This window comes from Micromys minutus, assembly GCF_963924665.1.
Source record: "Micromys minutus genome assembly, chromosome: 11".
Classification (NCBI taxonomy): Eukaryota; Metazoa; Chordata; class Mammalia; order Rodentia; family Muridae; genus Micromys; species Micromys minutus.
Window position 1 is genome coordinate 35750223 of NC_137980.1, and position 20926 is coordinate 35771148.

Sequence of the window (20926 nt, forward strand, 5' to 3'; positions counted from 1 at the left end):
AGTTTCCTGAATGAAGGGATTATGGGTATAACCACTGCACCTGGTTTATGTGGTGCTGGGGATCAAACTAGGCTTAGTGCGCCCAGTCCTAGCCCTCTTCTCTTTTTAGCTATTCTTCCCTGGATTCCTTATTAGGTGGTTGTTCTCAAAACTACAATATAACTTTCTCTAGTCCATTTCTATTTCAAGTGCTTCCGATGGATACTAACAGCTGAAAGAACTAGCTATCTGCCCAGAGGCTGTGAAGAAGAAAAGAGATGGTGTCAGCAGCAGTGCCCCTCATCGGTCAGCAGGACTCTGTGGCCATCTCTAGGGCTGCTGCTACTCAACTTTCACTCTCACCTTCCCAAGTGGACTCTGATTTTGTATCTGGAAGATGGCTGTGGCAGATGGACTTCCTTGCACACCTACAGTGTGCTACAGACTGTCCACTGGCCTGCCTCCACTGCTTCTGAGTAGCCAACTCCACTTACATTGTCTTTTGGTATATGGTATATCTTTGGCTGATTGAGGATTTTTTTCTACATCTTCAGTGTTTGACTAGAGCCCCTGTATTTAAAGGTTTGTTGAAGCCCTTAGACGTGAGAGTTGATGTTTCACCAAAGTGGAAGAATTCAGCCTTCAACCATGGGAATACCGTCTTTCTCCTGCACCCCCATCACTTTTCATCCCTTCTGGGTGCTGGTGCTGCTGAGACTGCCCAGACTTTTCTGGCCCCCCCTTCCCTGCTCTTCCAAGTGACCTGTTGTATTGACACTGTAGCTTTCAGTCTTCACATTCCACTCTATTCTTTGTGAGCTTCCTTTCTGCACAGCTTCCCATCTGCAGTCAGTCTGCCATCCTGTGAACCTTTGGGCATATTTAAAGGCCTGCTTTCAACCCTGGTCAAGATTCTCATCACAGAGTCATACTCTGTTCTCAATTCTCCACACATGTAACAAAGGACAGCACACTAGCCAGCTGCCACACTGTCATTTTGGAGTAGTAACTCTCATCATCTTGAGACTGATTTTGAAGACTGTTAGGATGGCTACACTAGGACTGGATCTGAAGTCCAGGACACTGTCTCTCTTCTGAATGAGATGCTCTATCATAATGCTTAAGAACTTTACCAACTCCTCTAACGTGCCGACTGCATTCACGCTCCAGCTGTGGTATAAGAGGCAGCAGTCAGTCAGTCTCTACTCAGTCTTGTTTTGCAAAATCCCCTCTGTGCATTCACAAGGCTTGAGGAGGGCCCGCCTTTCTGGGTCTTATCTTTCCAGGGTTCCTCTTGCTCAGATGCTCTAGCATCTCAGACATCTCCTATTACCATAGTCTTAAGACAGTTCCTGGTTGGGCAGTAGTAGCACATTCCTTTAATCCCAGCACCCCAGGGGCAGATGCAAGCAGATCTCTTTGAGTTTGGGGCCAGTCTGGTCTACAGAGTGAGTTCCAGGACAGCCAGGGCTACAAGGAGGAACTTTGTTTTGAAAAACAAAAACCAATCAAACAAAAAAGACATTTCCTGCTTGACTCTTTGCTACCCCATGCTCCAGTCCTGGGAGCTAGCTGGGTGTCCTGTGAGGCCTGAGTCCTGCCTGGGTATGCTGCTTTAGCCTTGCTTACTGGTTGTTTGGCAGGACTTTCAAACAGCTACTTTGTAAAGTATTATCCAACACTTATAAGCCAAGATGAGTGACATTATAGGCCATTATGAGTGATACTCCTGTGCTGACTTTGAAAGTCTCCCTGTTGTTCTGACGAAGAAAGAAGACTAACAATGATAAGGAGATTCCAAAGATGTCATCCCCAAATCTGGCTCTGGACTAGGGGCCAGCAAGCTTTCCCATTGTGGACCAGACAGGAAACAGCAACAGCTCTGTGGCCCTCTCACTTCTGTCACAGGATTACTGTGGAATATAAGCACAGACAGTCAACAGACAAACATGGTTGTGTGCCAATAAAACTTTATTTATAAGAGGGGGTACCTGGTTCAACATGGCCCACGGTCTGCCAATCCCAGCTCTTGATGCTCCTAAGCTGTTCTTGTCCTAGCACTTACAACTGCTTCTGCAAATACTTAGAAAACTGACGGTCTCTACGCTGTTTTGACCTCTGTGGAACAATGAGCCGGAGGAAGCAGAGGAAACAAGAGTTGTGAACACAGCCATTACAGATGAGCCATATGGGCAGGCAGCACTGGGGATACTGCCCTGCACTTATGGTGGACTTACGACATACACTCATGTTAGCCATCTGTGTGTGCTGAGTTAAGAGGAACAAGATAGGCTCATTCAAACTGCAAACAGTGGACAAAGCACTCATAAATGCTTAGTCTTAAGAAAATAAACATAACTGTGAAAACAAGTTTCATTTAACCCAGCATTTGAGAAACCTTGGGCTTAATTTTACAGCTAGGAGCTGATTTAGGATTTAGAGTTGGCGAGGAGATGACCTGGTGAGCTGCTTGTGCTCGGAATGTGCAAACACAACATGGGACCTTTCATTTCACAGTGGACTCTCCCAAGCCTCATAGAAACAGTCACTTTGAAAACACATCTGAGGGCTCCAGTCTGTTTTCCTAGGTGCTTCTTAACCTTTTGATATACAAACTGTTGTCTTCTGGGCCCTTCTTTCCTTTTCACGTAGCAAGCTCCCTCAGTCAAGGACTCAAATACCACTCAATTCTTCCTTGCTTTCATCAACTTAGTGAAATCACTCTGTGATCTGTGGAAACTTGTCAGAAAAGCCATCATTCAGAACTACATGTAGCCACAGATGTGAGGGTCAAATGGGGAGGGCACCTGTTCAGTTCATCAAAAGCCTTTTCATTCTGCAATGGTTTTGGGTCGCTACCAACAATCTCAACACTACAGAGCTAAGCAACAAACATGTTCACATCAGAGACTTATTTATCACTGGAGTTATGTGAAACCCACAGTAGGTAGAGGTGGTCTGTCCTTATCTGTCACAAGGTAGACCACCAAGCAGAGACAAAAATACTAACATTGAAGCCAGGTACTGGGGGCTGTGAGTACCAGAAAGGCAGTCCCTGCCTCTCAGAGGCCACAGTCTAATGCAAGACAGAAAAATAAGAAAATAGGTGACAATCTCACGGTTGAGTGCAAACAAAGTTGAAGACAGAGTTAATCTGCTACTGTCTAGCTAACTCCTGGGCATTAACTTGCTCTCAGGTACTGGGACCACAGCAGGAAGCAAGACAGCATAGGCACAGCTCTCAATATTTACATCTCAGTGAGAGAAGCTATAAATAAAGGCGGAGAGCTGAGCAGACATTACCATTTGTAATGAGTGTCTTAGAAATGAACAAGGGCAATGATAGAGAATGAACCTGAAACCCGACTAAGGTACAGGGAGGTATGGAAAACTCTGACTCCAACAGCTGGTAGGAAGCCTATGAGTGCTAGAGGAGGCATGTGCTAGTAATAAGGACCAGTACATGTAAAGGCTTGATGGCAGGTATGTGTAAGGACCCACATGGAGGTCAGAAGGCAGGGAGAGCAGTGCAGCAGGACACATGGGCTTTGTGGGTCCCTTAAAACATAGCTAGAGGTAAGGATCAGCAAGAAGACAGTAGAGTCTGACTGTTGTTCCCCACAATGTCTGGGTTCTCATGAATAGTGACATGGGTCAGGACTGGGTGGGGGAAAACAGGGACAGAAGTCAAAGGCTACAGAACACTTGAGTGACAGTGAAGGCAGCTGAAGGTAGCAAAGTGGAGAGCTGAAGAAGTGAACGGCCAACAGCTGCTGGGAGGAAGGCAAGACAACCTCCAGATCTGAGTGTAAAAAGCACCGCTTTCTGGCAACAGAGGTGTTAGGATAGCTTCTCTCTGTGTGACAGAGGGAGGTTCCAAGGCTGGATGGTTGAAGGATGGGAAGACAAACAATAGGATACAGAGCTGTATGCACACTGGAAAAGCACAAAAGCTGACTGGCAGGAAGAGGTAGGGCGGAGTCCAGCTTTGAAGACCTAGTTCTGAATGTATCCAGGGATAGATCCTTGAACTAATCCTGAAATCTGGAGCCCTGGTCATGTCCTTCTGCATGGTGACAACTGGCTACACATGGTATTCCTCTCCCGATTCTCTTCCAGCTTCCAGATCTCCTAGTTAAGGCCTCTATCCAACCTTTCAATATCTCCTGCCCAGCTTTGGGCTGCAGGATGGTACTTCAGGGAGGAAGGCCGGATTGTACCACAGAGCAGCACTATCTACTAAAGAGCCAATTGGAAGTGGGCAGGTAAGAGGCAGGCAAACAGCAGGCAGTCACAGTCCTCAGGCTCCTATGACCGCTTGAGTAGAGTGGAGGGGTATGCCTAGGCATTCATTCCACGTTCATAGTATAAAGTCACCATGATAAAGGAGCATGTGTGGCAGCATGTGAGCATCAAACATGTGAGGGGGTAACTGAAACCTGGGATCCAGTGCAAGGACACACCTGTCACTCCTAGGAAAAGTCTAACACAGTTCTAGGGCAGTGTGTACACACATCCAGTAAAACTCTGAGTGCAATGCCTCTGCAGGATGGAAGAATGATGGTGATTGCCATCCTAACTTCCATTCTACATGCACACAAGCCACCAAAACAGAAGGCTAGCAGCTTCTGATAAGTGGCACACAGATTTCAAACTGGAGGCAGCCAACAACAAGGCTGAGGCATAACCTCTGCTCAAATGTACAGTGAGACACCAGTGTGGTGTCCCTCCATTTGTTGGGGTGACTCTTGTCAGCTTCTCTGCCACACAGTATCGTGCTGCCTTAGCTAAGAGTGTGACGACAAACCATTTTTCTTATAACTTCTCCTGTCAGGTGCTGTTTCGACAGAATCATCTGAAAACTATACCTTGGTTGAATGATGGGGTGACTGCTGCAGGTACCTGATCAGGAAACTGGACTTAGTGTCCAAAATGGAATGAGGCAGAGGGAGGCTTCTGCTTCTATGCCCCATTACATGTCTTTTCCTGCTCCCCACTTCTTCAGATCTCAGCCCACTGCAGCTGCAGCTCTCCACTGAGGCAAGGACAGCCAGAGCTACAGACAGGCTCCCTGTCAGGCATTTAAGTGTCTGTCGCAAGGCAATGCATTAGCTAATCTGTCCACTTAAACCTCAAAGTTTATATGCTGTAAAGTTCCCTGTTTTAGCTTTTAAAAGGGAGCTATAAATGAGCTATGCCTAATTTCCCCTTTCTACCACTAATTCTTTTACATCTTTACTGGAGGACAGAGCCCCAAATCACACACTCTGCTCAAGGAACTTTATCAGGCCTGTTAGTCAGCATTTACTTTAAGACACTAAAAAGTATAAAGATGCCCTCAGTGCCCATTATCACTTTCCTCGTCAGTGGGCTTCGTGGCTCTAATTGAAAAGAAAAAGGCTGGCCCACGCAAATGGAAGGAAATGTGTCTCTGGTGCAAAGAAGTGAGGAACGGCGGGCAGACGACAGGGACGATGACAGTTTATCTGGAGCTGTAATTTGGTTTGGGCCTCGGAAAAACATAGTAAATTAAAGAGTGACTTACTCGTTCTTGTCCAGCTGTATCCCAGATTAGGAATTTATGTAGCTCATTTTGGTACTGGACAGTCTTGGTCATAAAAGATGCCCTATAAAGAGAGACCTAAATGATCAGAATACAGCTATTTAACACCAGTGTCCACCCCAGTTGGGATCATCACTTAAGACTCAGAACTCAGGATCCCATCTCCCCATTATATCCTCACCATGGACCTCTGGAGTGCTGATGGGTAGCCAGACACTGGCCGCAGCCTTTGCTAAAATAAAGCATTAGGCTCATCTGCCTGACAGAGGAGGAAGCCTAAGAACAGAGAGTCAGGTCAGTAATGTCTTAGCCTCCCTCGTGAAGTACAAGGCACTGCCATTCAATCAAGTGGTTGTCATAAGAAAACTTTCTTTGAAACAGGGCTTATTTTCTTTTATTCTTGTGAGGCTGTTTGCACTGTGTGTGTGTATGTGTGTGTGCGTGTGCACGCTCGCTCTTGCACTCGCATGAACATGTGTTTCTTAAAGATGGGTTTCCCTTTGTAGCCCAGGCTAGTCTTGAATTCACAATCTTGCTTCAGTCTCTCAATGTTGAGATTATAGGCCTGTCAGCACGCCAGGCCGAGTTGTACTCTTGAACTATACCCCAATCACTGCAATCTAGACAATGATTCAATGGCTAGACATTCTCAGGCATGCCTGAGCCTTAATTAGAGGTAATCTTCAGGAGAGCACATTAGAAGGACTGCTGGAAGACTACTGAGTGCCTCAAGTATCAGAATTCTTAGAAATACTTATGTAAATTCATGGCCCAGCAGGCAGCCTCCCAAACCCCAGCTAAGGTTGGAAAGTAAGTGGAGAAGCAAATCCTAGCTACACTACAGGTATCATCTGCCCCATGCAGCCCCAGGGAAAGTCTTGTGGTAGAGGTTCTCCATAAAGTTCAGGTATTAGGAATTTTTGGTGAGTTACTCTGACTAAATCAACAACTAAAACAGCATCCAGACTCCTCACTTCAGAAAGACCTAGTAGTCAGAGACCACATGGTTTGAGAGAAGAAATATCACATGTTACTGTTCAGGAAGGGTTCCGTTGAAACTATCCAACAAGTCCTAAAAGCTTGCCACTCAGCTTTAATCAACAATGCTGTGATGTTATGTGAGTATGGCAGCAGGAACCATTCCTGCTGGATTGAAAGCTGAGGAAGAAAGATGCAGGGATCAAGAGCTGCTTCCTTAAGCTCAGAACTCCTGCAAGTCCTCCCTGCCTTCAATCAGTTCCTTTAATGAAAACAGACTTCCATGAGTCAGAGGACACAGACCCAGCAGCACTCCACACAGCTCCCAATGCACATCCTCCCAGGATGCCCACAGCTCTTCCTCTGTAGCTGTCACTTTGCTGTCCTGGAACTTAGTCAACATTTACTGTGGTTGCCCACAGGCTAACTGGAAGTCACTCCCCAAACCCCAACATAAAGAACAAAGTGTCATGCAAACATCAGGGAATGAGCACAGGTCAGAGAAGGCTCTGCTCCAGCTTGGCCAAAACGTAGCAGAAAGAAGTGGTGCTGTAGGGCAGGGCTGCCTTGCTGAGGGTTCTACTTGCCTTCTGCTCAGTTAGCTGCCTCAACCCTTGTGCCAGACACAGGCTTCAATAAAAACCTGGGGTAGCTGCAGACGTTCACTGTGCTCCATCATGGTCATGAAAGCCTTTGTAATTCGCTGTGGGGGATGTCATAGGACCTTACTGGGTGGTGTGGTGCTCACTCATGGGTTGGACCTCCAAGTTCCAGTCTGTCACTCTCTCACCTCTCCTCTGAGCTCTTAAGATGTCTCTTTATTCTATAGTACCAAGCATCCTTGCTGACTGCAAGAGAGTGAAATCCTGACATCTCAAATCACTTTTATCCTTGACATATAGATTTGGTGTCTCTCTGTAGTGTATTGGTCTACATGTAGACCAATATCAAACTTGGGAGTGATGTTGCCTGTTGCTTCTCAACAGTCCCTGCTGGGCTCTGGGCTAGCTACCAGGGCAGAGGCTGCTTACTGAGAACAGGACTTGTCATAACTGGTCTAACTATACAATGGAGACTCTTTACCACACAATTCAGTGTCTAACCCTACACTGGTACCAACTTTTAGGTTGTCAGTCATAGACTTGAAGCCTGCCTTTCACACCATGTGACCATGCCTGTCTTTTATTTACTTGCATCCAATTTTGTGATAAGAGTTGTCTGGGTCTTCGTTTTTATATTTAATCTACACTTAAACCTCAGCTCCTGAAATAAATCCTTAAAATCAAACCCTAATCTTTGGGTGACTTTACTCCAATTTCCTGCTATCATTGCTTCAACTCTAGGATCATTCCTCTAATGTTCAAGTTAAATGACGCAGAGGGTATGATAACTTCAGTGTCTTGTATTTTGAAAAACAGGCCCTGGCTCCCTGCCATTCAAAGGATACATTTCTATTTCCCAGCCTGCCATTTACTCGTTTGAGAAGCTTATTTTTCACTACTAAGCTGTCTCTTTTCAGTCTCCCCGGCAGATCTTATTACCTCTGTAATCTAAAGTCCCTACTACATTATTTCTTAAAGCCACAACACCTTTCATATGCTTCTCCATTTTTCATGACATTCTAAAAATATGACTTGCACGCACATCAAATAGTCACGATCTTCGGTTCCCAATGAAAGTACTTGCTACAAAAGTGTTTTAAATTTTTCTTTAACTTCAGCAACTTGTTTACCTTGCCTGGAATACAGATGTGCAATGGCATCACTGCAGACTCCCTACTTTGAGATCTTTCTTGTGACTGGCACACGAGGTGAAGCTACCTCCTTGTGCATGCTGCAGAGGAACAATTCAGCACACTGTCAAATGAACACCCCAGATCTCAAGGTTACATATGCTGACAAGGCACTGCTAGACACATACCAAGATGGACATGAAGAGATGAACACAGATGACCCTTACAGTTCCTCTAAGAGAGACAAAGATCTTGGGAAGGTGAAGAGCAGTGCAAGGAGTGTCTAGGGCTCAGAGGGGACTTGCTGAACAGAGGGAACATCAATCTGGGGCAGTGTCTGTAAAGCCTAGATGTAGCCTGTGTGTTGTGGTCGATGGTTATAATCTCAGCCTTTGGGAGTCTAAAGTGGGAAGACCTTCAGTTCTAGCAGAAGTCTTAGGAGTAGCCACAAATGCTGTAACAAGCATGCACCCTACAGTGATAGCTTTCTTACCATTTTCTACACTCATTATCTGAGCCTAGCCATGTGTAAGGGCTAGCAGGCCACACTGCAGCTGCCACCCACTCACACCAGTAGGTGCAAAATAGACTGTTCTCTAGGGTTGTGTTCATCCCCTACAAATTCTTTATTTTCTGCACCTTGGTCACATGTTCACAATTTTTTTTTTTTTTTTTGGAAAATATTGAAAACCTAGCAAGATATTTATTTAAACAGAAAAATATATAAGGAGTTTGGTCCCCCCTTCCCTATACTTTTAATGGATAACTTATAATACTTTCATATCATAAACAATAAGTCAACAATGACAACACAGCTAGCTGCTTCAGCTAAGTATATCAGCTGCTGTCATGCCCTCTTCCCATTTGCTTGCTTGTGTATAAAACTAGAATACGACTAAGCTTCTGGACTGTGAATCTTCACCATCTCTGCTCAGGGTCAGAGCCATGGATAGGGCTGTTGAGATCCCAGGTCAGAGAACTGGACCCCAGCTGGAGCACTGTGTTGTTGCCTATTGCTCCAAACACTTGACCTTTCAAAGTCTTGTACAAACACTGGTAGGCAAGAGGAATAAGACCTCCCTACCGTCCTTGAGAAACTCAACTGGGAGGGCAGGTCAGGGGAACAGACACTTTAGAAGATCCTTACAAGGTTTTTCACAAAAGGTACCATGAGCAGCCAGAGACAGGCAGTGACTTTTTTTTGTTTTGTTATTTCAAGCCATAGTTTTTCTGTGTAGCCCTAACTGTCCTGGAAGTCAAGAGCTGGGACTAAAGGTATGTGCCACTGTGCCTGCTTCAGAAGTCATCTGAAGATGGAAGTAGAGAGACTGCAGTGATTGATGAACTTGGAGGATGGCAGAAGAAGCCACAAGAGCACAGTCACACTTCCCAGAAAAGCAAGTGAGCTGACCTTACAAGTTGGGGCAAGTTAGTGCACATGAGCATAAGTAACAGGCAAGCACATAAAGAGCACAGTGGAGACTAGAGCAGAGAATGAGGACTGGCTGCACTAGTAGCAGCCTGGCCTAGGCTGGGTTCCATAGGGAGGAGCAGCTATAGTGTTGTTAAGAGGCCAGAGAAGGCTTGGGCAGGGAGGAAACGCTGGGGATGAGAGCTAGTGAGCTAGTGCCTCTCCACAAAGGTGATCTTTCTGCCTTGGCTGCTCTCTTTGTACTACTGCAGAACAAACACCCTAACAAAAACCATCCCTTCTTTTTAAACCAAGCCTTATCTAAACATCAACATTGGCAAAATCAAAATACTTGTAGGTTTCGTGGACTAACTTCACTTATTACTTACTGGTGTTCCATCTAAACTCAACCATGTGCACTACTTTAAAGATCAGAGCTAGGATTGGCCACGCTGACAGAAGAGACACTACCTGGTGTGCTTAGAAGGTGCACTCACTCACTCCTAGGTCCTTAGTGGCCCATGGTGTGTGATGGACCGTACAGGGCAGTAGATGCAAGAGCAGCAACTGGGGAATAGTAAGCACTTTGAGAATATAGACAGGGCCTGTCGAGATGGCTCAGCAGTTAGGAGTACTGCTTTCTCTTAAAGTGGATCCAGGTTCAGCTCCCAACCATCTTAAGTCTAGCTCCAGGAGAATCTTCTGAACTCCACTATGTGATATGCACAAATTCAGGTAAACACAAACATATGATCTTGGACAAAGATGGGCAAGGCTTCATAGGTAGAGGTGGGAGGTAGGGACAGTTGGCTGTGACTGGTGAAAGGAAGGACAGTGATCTCAGCTCTTCTGAGGCAGCTTTTCAGGTGCATAGGCACATGTGCAATTCAGCTGTTTCCAAATTGTAACTGCAGCCCTCAGGCTTCTGCAGGTAATAAAATACTGAAATGCTTCAGCGCCTCACAGGTACAAACAGGGAAGTACTGACATCCTCTTCTTACTCCTCCAACCAGTCTCATCCTCCCAGGAAACGACTTTATCAGTTTCTTCGGAAGAACTACAAGTTATATGAGCACATGTAGTAGACTCTCTGAACCTGCCTTCCTTTTGAAACCATGAAGGCAACACGCCACACTGATTCTTTCATTATACACCACACCTACCTCACCTGAGATAGTATGAATATGCATGTTCAAGTTCCTTCACTGCACTTGATACAATAGTAACACTGTCAAGGGTGTTAGCTGTAGTTTGGAATTTATAGATGCTGTCTGTAGGACTGAGTCCTGGAAGTGGAGTGCTGGGCAAGACAATCTCACACTGGGTGAGATGCAGAGTTTTCCAGCTTGGTTGATAAGTTTTGATAGCATGTGCCAAGAAATGAGTCAACTGACCTTTCTTTATCTAAACCATCTTGTGAAAATGAGGAATAACTTTACAAGTGTTTCCCAAAGATTCATGTATTTAAGGCTTTGACACTCAGCATGATCTTACTGGGATATGCAATGAACCTTTGTAGGTCAAAAGGGACTGAGGATCCCTAACTTCTCTTGATTTGCTTTTCAACCATGAGGTCCCAGAGCCTACTCTGCTATATTCTTTCATGATGCTGTGCTCAGCACAGGACAGAAGCAACACAGAATGGGGTCAACTGAACACCCAGCGCAGCCTCCAAAACTGGAAGCTAAAAGAACTGTTCTTACCTTTTGTAAATGAATTAGCTCAGCTATTTTGTTATAGAAACAGAAAAAAAAAAAAAAAAAAAAAAAAAAAAAAAAAAAAAAAAGTAATCTTTCTGTCCCTATAAAGATGGGGCTTAAAAAAACTCTGTAATATATTGAGGTATTGTCTTGGTTAGCCTTGATTATAAACTTGACACAGCACAGAAAAGTCTAAGAGGCTGTCTTGAGTGATATGGGAGGGGCCCATCCCATCATCCTTAGGTAGTTAGAGTTGGGGTGTAAGAAAACTAGCAGAGGGGCTGGAAATAATGTTCAACTGCTAAGAACATTTCTTGTTCTTCATAGCACCCCAGTTCAGTTTCTAATACCCCCAACAAGTGTAACTCTACCTCTAGGGGCAGACACCTTTTTCTGGCCTCCATAGACACCCCCTCAACATATACTTACACAGGAAGATACTCACGCACACACATGCACCCCCCATACTAAAAATAAGCAATCTAAAAAAAAAAAAAAAAAGAAAAAGAAAAAGAAAAAAACCCCAAAGCTCTGAACATGAGCCTGTGAACTAGACAGAAGGTGAGCCAGTCAGTAGTGCTCCCCTCACCCATGCCTCCTGTCCCTCAGTGATGAGCTGTCACCTGAAGTAGTTGAAACAAACCCACTCTTCCCCAAGTTGCTTTCAGTCAGAGTGATTTATCACAGCAGTAAATGAAATGAGAACAGTTGGAATTGATGTACAATAAAATGTAGTATAATATTTTCAGGCCAATGAATTTTAAAACTTCATCGTCTCATATAGCTATCACCCAAAATAATATAGTCACAACCGTTTTGAGTCCTAGAAATCTTCCTCATGTACATTTCCAGTTCATTTTTGCCACTGAACTGATCATGGAGTGAGTCTGATCATGAGGAACCGAGTTTGAATACACAGTACCATATAGAAAACTGTGTGTGGCAGGCCGTGTCTATAACCCAGCACTGACTAAAGGAACCAGGTAGATCCCTGGGGCTCACTGTCCAGCCAGTTTGTTTCAGGTTCCAAAGGAGACTTTCAAAAGAAAAGGTGAAAAAAATTGAAGAAAACTTTGATGTTAACCCCGAGCTTTCACATGCAGAAGCACACATAGCATGTTTCTGGTGCTACTCTTATGATCAGGTTTAGCAATGCTTGTGTGTGTGGTTATATACTGAGTAATGATATCCTTTTTTAAAGACCTCAATCAAGTGATAACCCTTCGGTCTTCAAAGCTTGGACTCTCTGTCTCCATTAGAGCTATTAGGTTGGATTTTTCACACCTGGAGAACAGGGTCTTCATCCCTGTTCAACAGGAAGAAGCTTCAGAAAATGCAGGATTAAGGGACTGGAAAGTGGGTGTGGTGATTTACACCTATAATCCCAGCAGCTGGGAAGCTGGGACAGAAGGATCACTGCAAGTTTGAGGCTAGCCTGGGTTACATACTGACTTGCAAGCCAACCTGGGCCACAGAGTGTGACCTTGTGTAAAAAATAAGAACAAACCTTCAAAGAGATTATCTAAGTCTCAAAAAGAAAAACTGAGGCTGAGCATATGTAAGGAACCCCTCACATCACATGTAAGGAACCCCTCATATCTACTGCTGGGAAGATCTCTTTAGTAAGATTATGAACTGTGCTTACAGTCAAAATATGTTTTGGTTTTCAACTTAAGTATAACAAGGCTTTCTTTGACCTATTTTTTTTTTTTTTTTTTAATCTAATAGCCTGGGAATCTGTACCAGCCACTCTGTAAACCACTTTAAAGTCTTGCAGCCAATAACAGGAATAAGTGAACATTTCCTTCCAAACTTTTACATCTTTGAACAGTGTAAATGGATGTGACTTCCACAGCTACCAAATTCCCATGAAGAGCAACTAAGGCATTGAGTTGTAGCTCTGCAGAGAAGCGGAGGCTGCTCTGAGGTGTACAGTACCATCCTTCTCTTACACGTCCAATAGTCACTCTTAATGCGTTTACATCTATATTTTAATAACATATTTAATAATATTCAATAAACACCTAGTCTGCTTCAAAAACAAAACAAAACACCCCCAAACCAAAAAACCAAACTAACCAAGCAACAACAAAACAGATGAGGCAATGAAATGGCTCTGTGGAAAAGGTGCTTGCTGGCATGCCTAAAAACCTGGTTTTCTCTGTAGGACCCACGTAGGAACTTTAAATTGTCCTCTAATCTCCCCACACAAAAATAAGTAACAGTATTAAAAAAATTAAAAGGTACTAGGCATGGCGTGTTGATTGGGATCTTGGAGACAGCAGACAAAAAGATCAATTGCATTAAAGATAAAGAAGTGGAAACTGAATAAGCCTCAGAGAAAAATGACAGATCTGGAGCCTTCACGGTTCAGCAAGCACTTTGCACACATAGAACTTCCATACCACACAGGAGACAAGGAGATGGGGCAGGAACAAAGCAAAACAAAACTCTTAAAATCACTGTTATAAAAAAAAAAAATCACTGTTATAAATGTCCAAGTTTTTGTAAAAGTCAAACTTCAGGTTCAAGAAACTTGGTGAACCCAGGGAGCATTATATATTTTGTGTATCAAGATAAACTGGCCACACAAGAGATAGATAGTGGGTTCCCAAAGCAGCTTGAGTGACATTACAGACAGACAGACAGACAGACATTACAAATGTGGAAGACAGAAGCAGGGTGAACTGTTTAACAGAAACACAAATACCAGGGACCAGCTGACAGTGGACTTTAAAGTGCTTGAAGAGGCAAATAAGAATTGGCCAAGCCAGAGTATACATCCTTCCAAATGAGGTGAGAACCTCTGCAGGCTGTGAGGATAGGGTCCACAGGGCTAAAACAGTACTTATAAAGGCAGATGATGTGACTGTCATGGTACCAAGGCAAACTCTGAAGGGAGTGCAGAGCCTAAAACTGGAATGTGGACTCAGCAAAGCACCTACAGGAGGTTTGTAAGAAAGAGCAACTAGTGCTCTAATCAATACTGCCACAGGATGGAGGGGGAGGGATAACACCGGGACAGCAGGAGCTCATCAGTGCTGGCTAAACTTACACAGCATTAAATACTGTGCTTGAGGAACTAATGGGCCCAAATAAAACATGGGGCTTCAAGGACAAACCTATAATTAATTTTAGTGGATCTAAAACTTGTCTTAAATCAACACCCTCCTACTCATATTAATGTCTTGATGAAATAACACAATGCAATTAAATGAAACAATTGCAGCTGGCAACGTGACCCGGCCATGAACATATTGAATATGTCCTTAATATCCTTATGCATCATAATCTTTTTCTTGTGAAGGCACTGCCATTTAAACACAAGCCCAGAAGCACAATAGCACATGTCTGTGGTCACCACACTCAAAAGTGTGGGGCAGGAGGAATGTGATTTTCAAGCCAGCCTGGGCTACATAAACAGTTTCAGATCAGTGTGTGCTACATGGCAAGACTCATTCTCAAAAATAACATAAAAGCACTTCCAAACAGCAACAAAGCATCATACATTTGAAGTACTTAGCACAGAATCTAGGTGAAAGATGGCAAAAGGAACCAACCATAGGGTAGAGAAAATGGGTGTTCTAAGAAGCCAAACCCTCCAGTAAGAAAAACAAATAGCATGCCTTCTTCAACTTGCTCAGTGAAGAAGTTGAAGCTCAAACTGTTTAAAGTAGCAGAAACAGGGAGAATCATCACAAATACGGGGTTAACTTTGAAAGCCTCACTGTGTCACATGACTAATGGGACCAGCAGGACAGCTCAGTGAGTAAAGGTGACTGGCAGGTGAGCTTGCAATCTGAGTCTAGTCCTCAGGATTCAGGAAAAGGTGGACAGAAAGAACCAGATCCTCAAAGCTGTCTTCAAAGTCCCTTTACAACAGCTACAGCATGGACCTGGTAAGACAGCTATTCAGTCAGCAAAGTTTTAGTTTGCATTTTACTGCTTTGAACAGACACCATGACCAGGGCAACTCTTATAAAAACAACATTTAATTGGGTTGGCTTACAGGTCCAGCTGTTCGGTCCATTATCATCAAGGCAGGAGCATGGCAACATCTAGTGCAGGAGGAGCTGAGAGTTCTACATCTTCATCTGAAGGCTGCTGGCAGAATACTGACTTCCAGGCAGCTAGGATGAGGGTCTTAAAGCCCATGCCCACAGTAACATAACTACTTCAACAAGGCCACACCTCCAAATAGTGCCACTTCCTGGGCCAAGCACATTCAAACCACCACACTTGCCCTGCTAAACTCCAGTCCCACATGGTGTGGTAGAATATGCTTACAATCCCAAGGCTGGGAGGTAGAGCAAAGGGGAATCCTCTGGGATGCATGCAAGTTGGCCTCACCTAATCAATAGGCCCTAGTGAAAGATCTTGTCTCAAAAGTAAAACCAAAGATGCTCAGGACTCTTTGTCAGTTTGTATTTCCAATAAAACAGTGGAGGAGGGTGGTGAACTTTGGTTAGAGAGAATTCTTACATACTACACAACATGTAATAATGTATTTATTTATAATTTAGTCTTTGTTCAATAGATCATGTATTTTAAGTGTAATCAAAGTCAACAAAAAAGGGAACAGATGTACAGAAATGCGATTCTCAGACTGTGTGTGTGTGAGCTTGCATGCACGTGAGAATGGAACTTAGGAGTTCTTAAGTATTTTACTACTGAGCTGTAACCACAATCCTAAAGGTGTAATGAACTGTAAGTGAAGGTGGAGCTGAAGGCTAATGCCTGTAGTTATAGCATTTGAAGATGAAGCCACACAGAGGCTTACCATGAATTTGACACTAGTATGGACAGCATATATATGTAGATTTATTTATTTATTTATTTTATTTAATTTAATTTTTTTCTGGGCTGGCCTTGGCTACAGCATGAGAAACTGCCTTAGAAAAAATCTAGGACTGTGTGACAATTTGGATGAGAATGGACCCTGTCAGCTCACATGGTTGAATGCTTGGTCCACAGTAGAAGTGTTTGGAAAGGGTTAGGAAGTGTGGCTTTGGTTGAGGAAGTGTGTCACTAGGGTGGGCTTGGAGGTTTCAAAAAGCCCACATTAGGCCAAGTGTCTTTTTCTCTGCCTGATGCCTCTGGATTAAGATATAAAGCTCTTAACTAGTGCTCAGGCACCATGTCTGTCTGTTTCCCCACCATAATGATAACAGAATAAACCTCTGAAACTGAAAGCAAAGTACCAAATAAATGTTTTCTAAGAAATGCTGTTCATGACGTCTCTTCACAGCAACAGAACAAATAACTAGCACACCCTCCTAGCACAGGACTGCACATGACCTTAGTTAGGAGACTCATAGTCAAAAGCCAGCCTGAGCTAGAGTATGCTGAAGGCCAGCTGGGCAACTTGTGAAACTCTGTCTCAAAATAAAAATACAAGACTCTGGGGATAGAGGATATAGCCTAGTGTGTAACACTTGCCTAGAATAGGGTTCGATACCTAGCTTCAGGGCTAAGATGTAAATGAAACATGTCCTGGGGAGGACTGAAGGGAGTGAGGATGCCTTGTAGACTGTAGCAGATAGTCACTGAGGAAAGCCATGCACAATAGTCCTAAATCATACTAGGGGCTCTATAGACTAAAGGTCAAAAATCACAGAAAAATCCATTTTATAAGAAGGAATTAAGTTATTTCTTTTCTTTCTGCTCTAAATAAAGTTTCCATGAAGTAAGCTAAGTAGGTAGCTATTCATGGAGCAGTGACTGGAGTGGGGTGCTGGTTGGTGTTGGGCATGTGAAAACAGGATAATAATCCAATTGGCTTTTCCTATAGTGAAGGGTCAGTCTCTCAATCAGGCAGCAAGACATCCTCCAACCACTGCACCCCCATGCATCTCCAGGACTTCCACCATTGCACCCCACCATGTATTCCACCACTGTACCCACCATGCATCCCCACAACCTCCTCACTGCACTTCACCCACTCACTCCTACACCAAACAACTGGCTGTTTCACGGTACTAGGGCAGACTGTGGGACCACTATATAGTCAAACAGCCCTTTTAAACAACAAAACTATTTGGACCTACAGAAATAAATTTAAGCACAATTTAAATCTATTTATTTTCTAGTTTAAGAACTTGCACATATTTAGCCCAGCTCTTCAAGGTACACTGTATCATCACCCTGAATGTTAATACAACTTCTACCAATAAAAGTGTATTCCCATGAATGGGGCGAGAGCACCTCAACTGCCCAGCCAGTCCTTAGACCTGCTGACGTGCTGACAGCTGTCTTGTCAACAAAGCCCCAGCTCAAATCACATGCTACAGTGTGCTGTCGTGATGCCTCTTTTCAGGCTGGTCAACTTTTCAGCTTCTCCTCAATCTTTCAGCCCGTCAGATTATCAACCAGCTGCCAAGTCAAATGTTTCTCAATCTTGGTTAGTCTGATGTCATTGTGTAGGTTGTAACAGAGGTAGATATGGGTTATGTAATAAACTCAGTGTGTGGAGGTTCTAAGACATGGCACTTGTCTGTACCCGTGTGAGATGGTCCTAAAGTATGTATAACTGTATCAACAGAGGCCACAGCAGATGACTCTCAAGAGGCCAGAAGGCACTATGAATCCTACCCTGCCTCCTTTTCTCCTGCTTCCATGTTGTGAGGGCACTCTAGAAACTCTGGGGTCAGGCTTATATGTTAGAGAACCAGGATGATAAACAGAGCCCTCCAGTCATAGCCACATAATAAGCACTCTTTAGCTCTGCCAGTCGCCAGGCTACTTGGATTCCTAATCCATAGCAAACATGATGTATGAAATGCTTGTTGTTTGATGCTACTAAATATTGGGCAACAGTTACATACAATGTATAAATACAGTAATCCACCACTGAAAGGAAAAAAAAGTCTAAGAAAATAAAGTATCAGGATAAAACTCAAGAACCAATCTTGACAAAAATGTTTGCTCAACTAGACACACAAGAGACCATCTCCTCTTGGTAACTGGCAACTTCAGTGAACAACATCATTCCATACACTACTGATTACATTCAACAGTACAGAGCAAATGTGCTCTTCAAGGCTGAGGAAAGGCAAAGATGTTAGCTCTTAGAACTGTCTTAAGCTAAGTCTGTGAACCAGGCACGAGGAAACAACAACTGAAAACATCCAACTAAACCACTCTCAAACTAACCAAAGAGCAACAACACTTTGTGATGACATGACCATCACTCCAAAAGCCCACAAAGCACACCTATGAGAATAAATGGAGGTGCTATGACTAAACACCAACAAGGCCAATACATAAAAAATCAGTAATGATCTACACAGAAAAAAAAGAGCCAAACTATTTTCACTCAACTAAACAGATCCATCAACTAAACAAACAACTAAAACCCATTAAACATTTAGAAGATAATTTAAAATACTTCCAACATTTCTCACATTAAAAACAATAAAATAGGGCTGGAGAAACAGCTCAGTGGTGAAGTGGCCATATTGTACTTGCAGAAAACCCAACACAAGTGTGTATGACACACACTTCAATTTTAAAAACAAAACAAACAACCCTATGAAGCAGTGCAGAGAAAATGCATAAGGTATGGGGAGAGGAGCATGCTCATGCTCAAGGACCAAAGAACTCAATATGAACAACGTTGATTCAAGTGCTGCTAAATGGGAAAGAAGAGCAACACACAGAATGAGGAAAATTTGACTAATTCACAGTAATGAAAGATTTTAATCCACTTCTCTCTGTCAAAACGCCAGGGAGAGTAAAAGGAAACAAAGCACCCACCCCCAACCAGGAGCAGGAAAGGTCTGCATACAAACCCAGGACATTGCTGAGACCACTTCATGAAGGAAGACAGCAAGCACATCACACTGGATCCAAAGAACAAATTATAGAATATATTCTCTCATTTTACAACAATTTTGTCAGTAATCCAATAAAAAATTAACTAAGTTATTCCACTTTCTGAGATTGAGAAGCACATATTTAAATGACACTTGGATCAAAGATAAAGCCAACAATAAATCAGAAAATATTAGAATTGAATGTTAATAAGGTAACAAAATACACAGATTTGCTGAGCTGGTGAGATGGCTCAGTGCTCTTGCAGAGGATCTGAGTTCAGTTCCAAGAACCCATGGCATGCAGCTCACAATGATGTGTTAACTCCAGCTCCAGGGGACCTGACACCTCTAGTCTGTGGAGCACCTGCAGTCACATACATATACCTACACAGACACATAAATAAAAATAATAAAAAATGTATATTTTAGTTAAGGTTTGACTTAAAAGATACATACCTTTTAAGTTGTGTTCTAGGGTTTCTACTGTTTCTATGAAACACCATGACCAAAAGCAAGTTGCAGAGGAAAAGATTTACTTGGCTTTAGTACATCACTGAAGCGAGACAGGTCAGAAATTCTAACATAGGGCAGGAACCAGGAGGCAGGAGCTAATTCAGAGGTCATGGAGGGGTGCTGCTTACTGGCTTGTTCAAACTGCTTTCTTTTCTTTTTAAATAACTTTTTATTGATTCTCTGTAAGCTTCACATCATGCACCCCAATCCCACTCATCTCCCTGTCCCTTCATATATACCTTCAGCCCCATGCACTCTCTCTTCCCTCAAAGAAAATAAAAATAACAACAAGAATATACAAAATAAAACATGTACAAAACACCTGGACATGGAGGCTTTGACGTGTCCCACTGTGTCCCACACATCTTTCCTTACAGATGTGCATTCAGTAAGTCTTCAGAGTCTGGTCTGAGGCCCCTGGCTTCTGCTACTCTATCAGTACTAGATATACACCAGTCTCCTCATGTTGCTGCCCCGTGTCATGGAGACCCTGCAGCTTTACAGGACAGGCCCTTTCATGCACTCCAGCAGTTCATAGATGAGGTAGATTTTTCAGGTAGGCCAATTCAACCTGGATCTGAGCCTGACCCGTCAGCTCACCAGCTCTCTTGTGCAGCACCAGAGGGTGATCTTTCAAATACTGTCCTGCCAGCTCTCTGGTGTTCATGGTGGGGGAGGAGGTAACTGGCTCAGCACCATCCCCCTGCACCCCCACTGTGCTTCACAAGGGAGGTGCAGGGCCTTCAGTTTACCTGCTTTCTTACAGAACCCAGAAACACCAGCTCAGGGATGACTCCACCCATGACAGAAAGGGCCCTCCCACATCAATTACTAATTAAGAAAACACTCTATGAAGTGTGAAGACAATCTTATGAAGACATTTTATCAACTGGGGTTGTCTCCTCTCAGATGACTCTAGCCTGTGTCAAGGTGACATAAACTTAGCCAGCACAACATGCAACAAAAGACTAAATGTCTGACGAAAACACTGATAGAGAGCAGGAGCTTTCATATACTGACCAAGACAAAGATATGCTACAGCTGACCAAAGGCAAGACCCACTCAAAATGAAAGGGGGTGTCAGTAGGAAGCCTGGCAGCCTTATGCTGATAAACTAGCAAGATGGAAGAAGTCCACAGAAGAGTTAACGCTGTTAAAGAATGCAATCTATCAAAACCAGAGCCAGAAGTAACAGACAATTTGCATATGAACAATCTTACCACTATGAATGGAATT

At 43.5% G+C, this 20926-nt stretch overlaps 1 protein-coding gene across 1 annotated transcript in view; it reads right to left on the reverse strand.

Annotated features, from left to right (window-relative positions):
- The window catches only part of RAB22A (RAB22A, member RAS oncogene family), a 46315-nt gene that overhangs the window by 12706 nt on the left and 12683 nt on the right, over positions 1 to 20926 (reverse strand). Inside the window, exon 3 of the mRNA XM_080925094.1 lies at positions 5525 to 5606. Coding sequence (XP_080781220.1) covers positions 5525 to 5606 — 82 coding nt within the window. The remainder of the gene's footprint in view (positions 1 to 5524; positions 5607 to 20926) is intronic.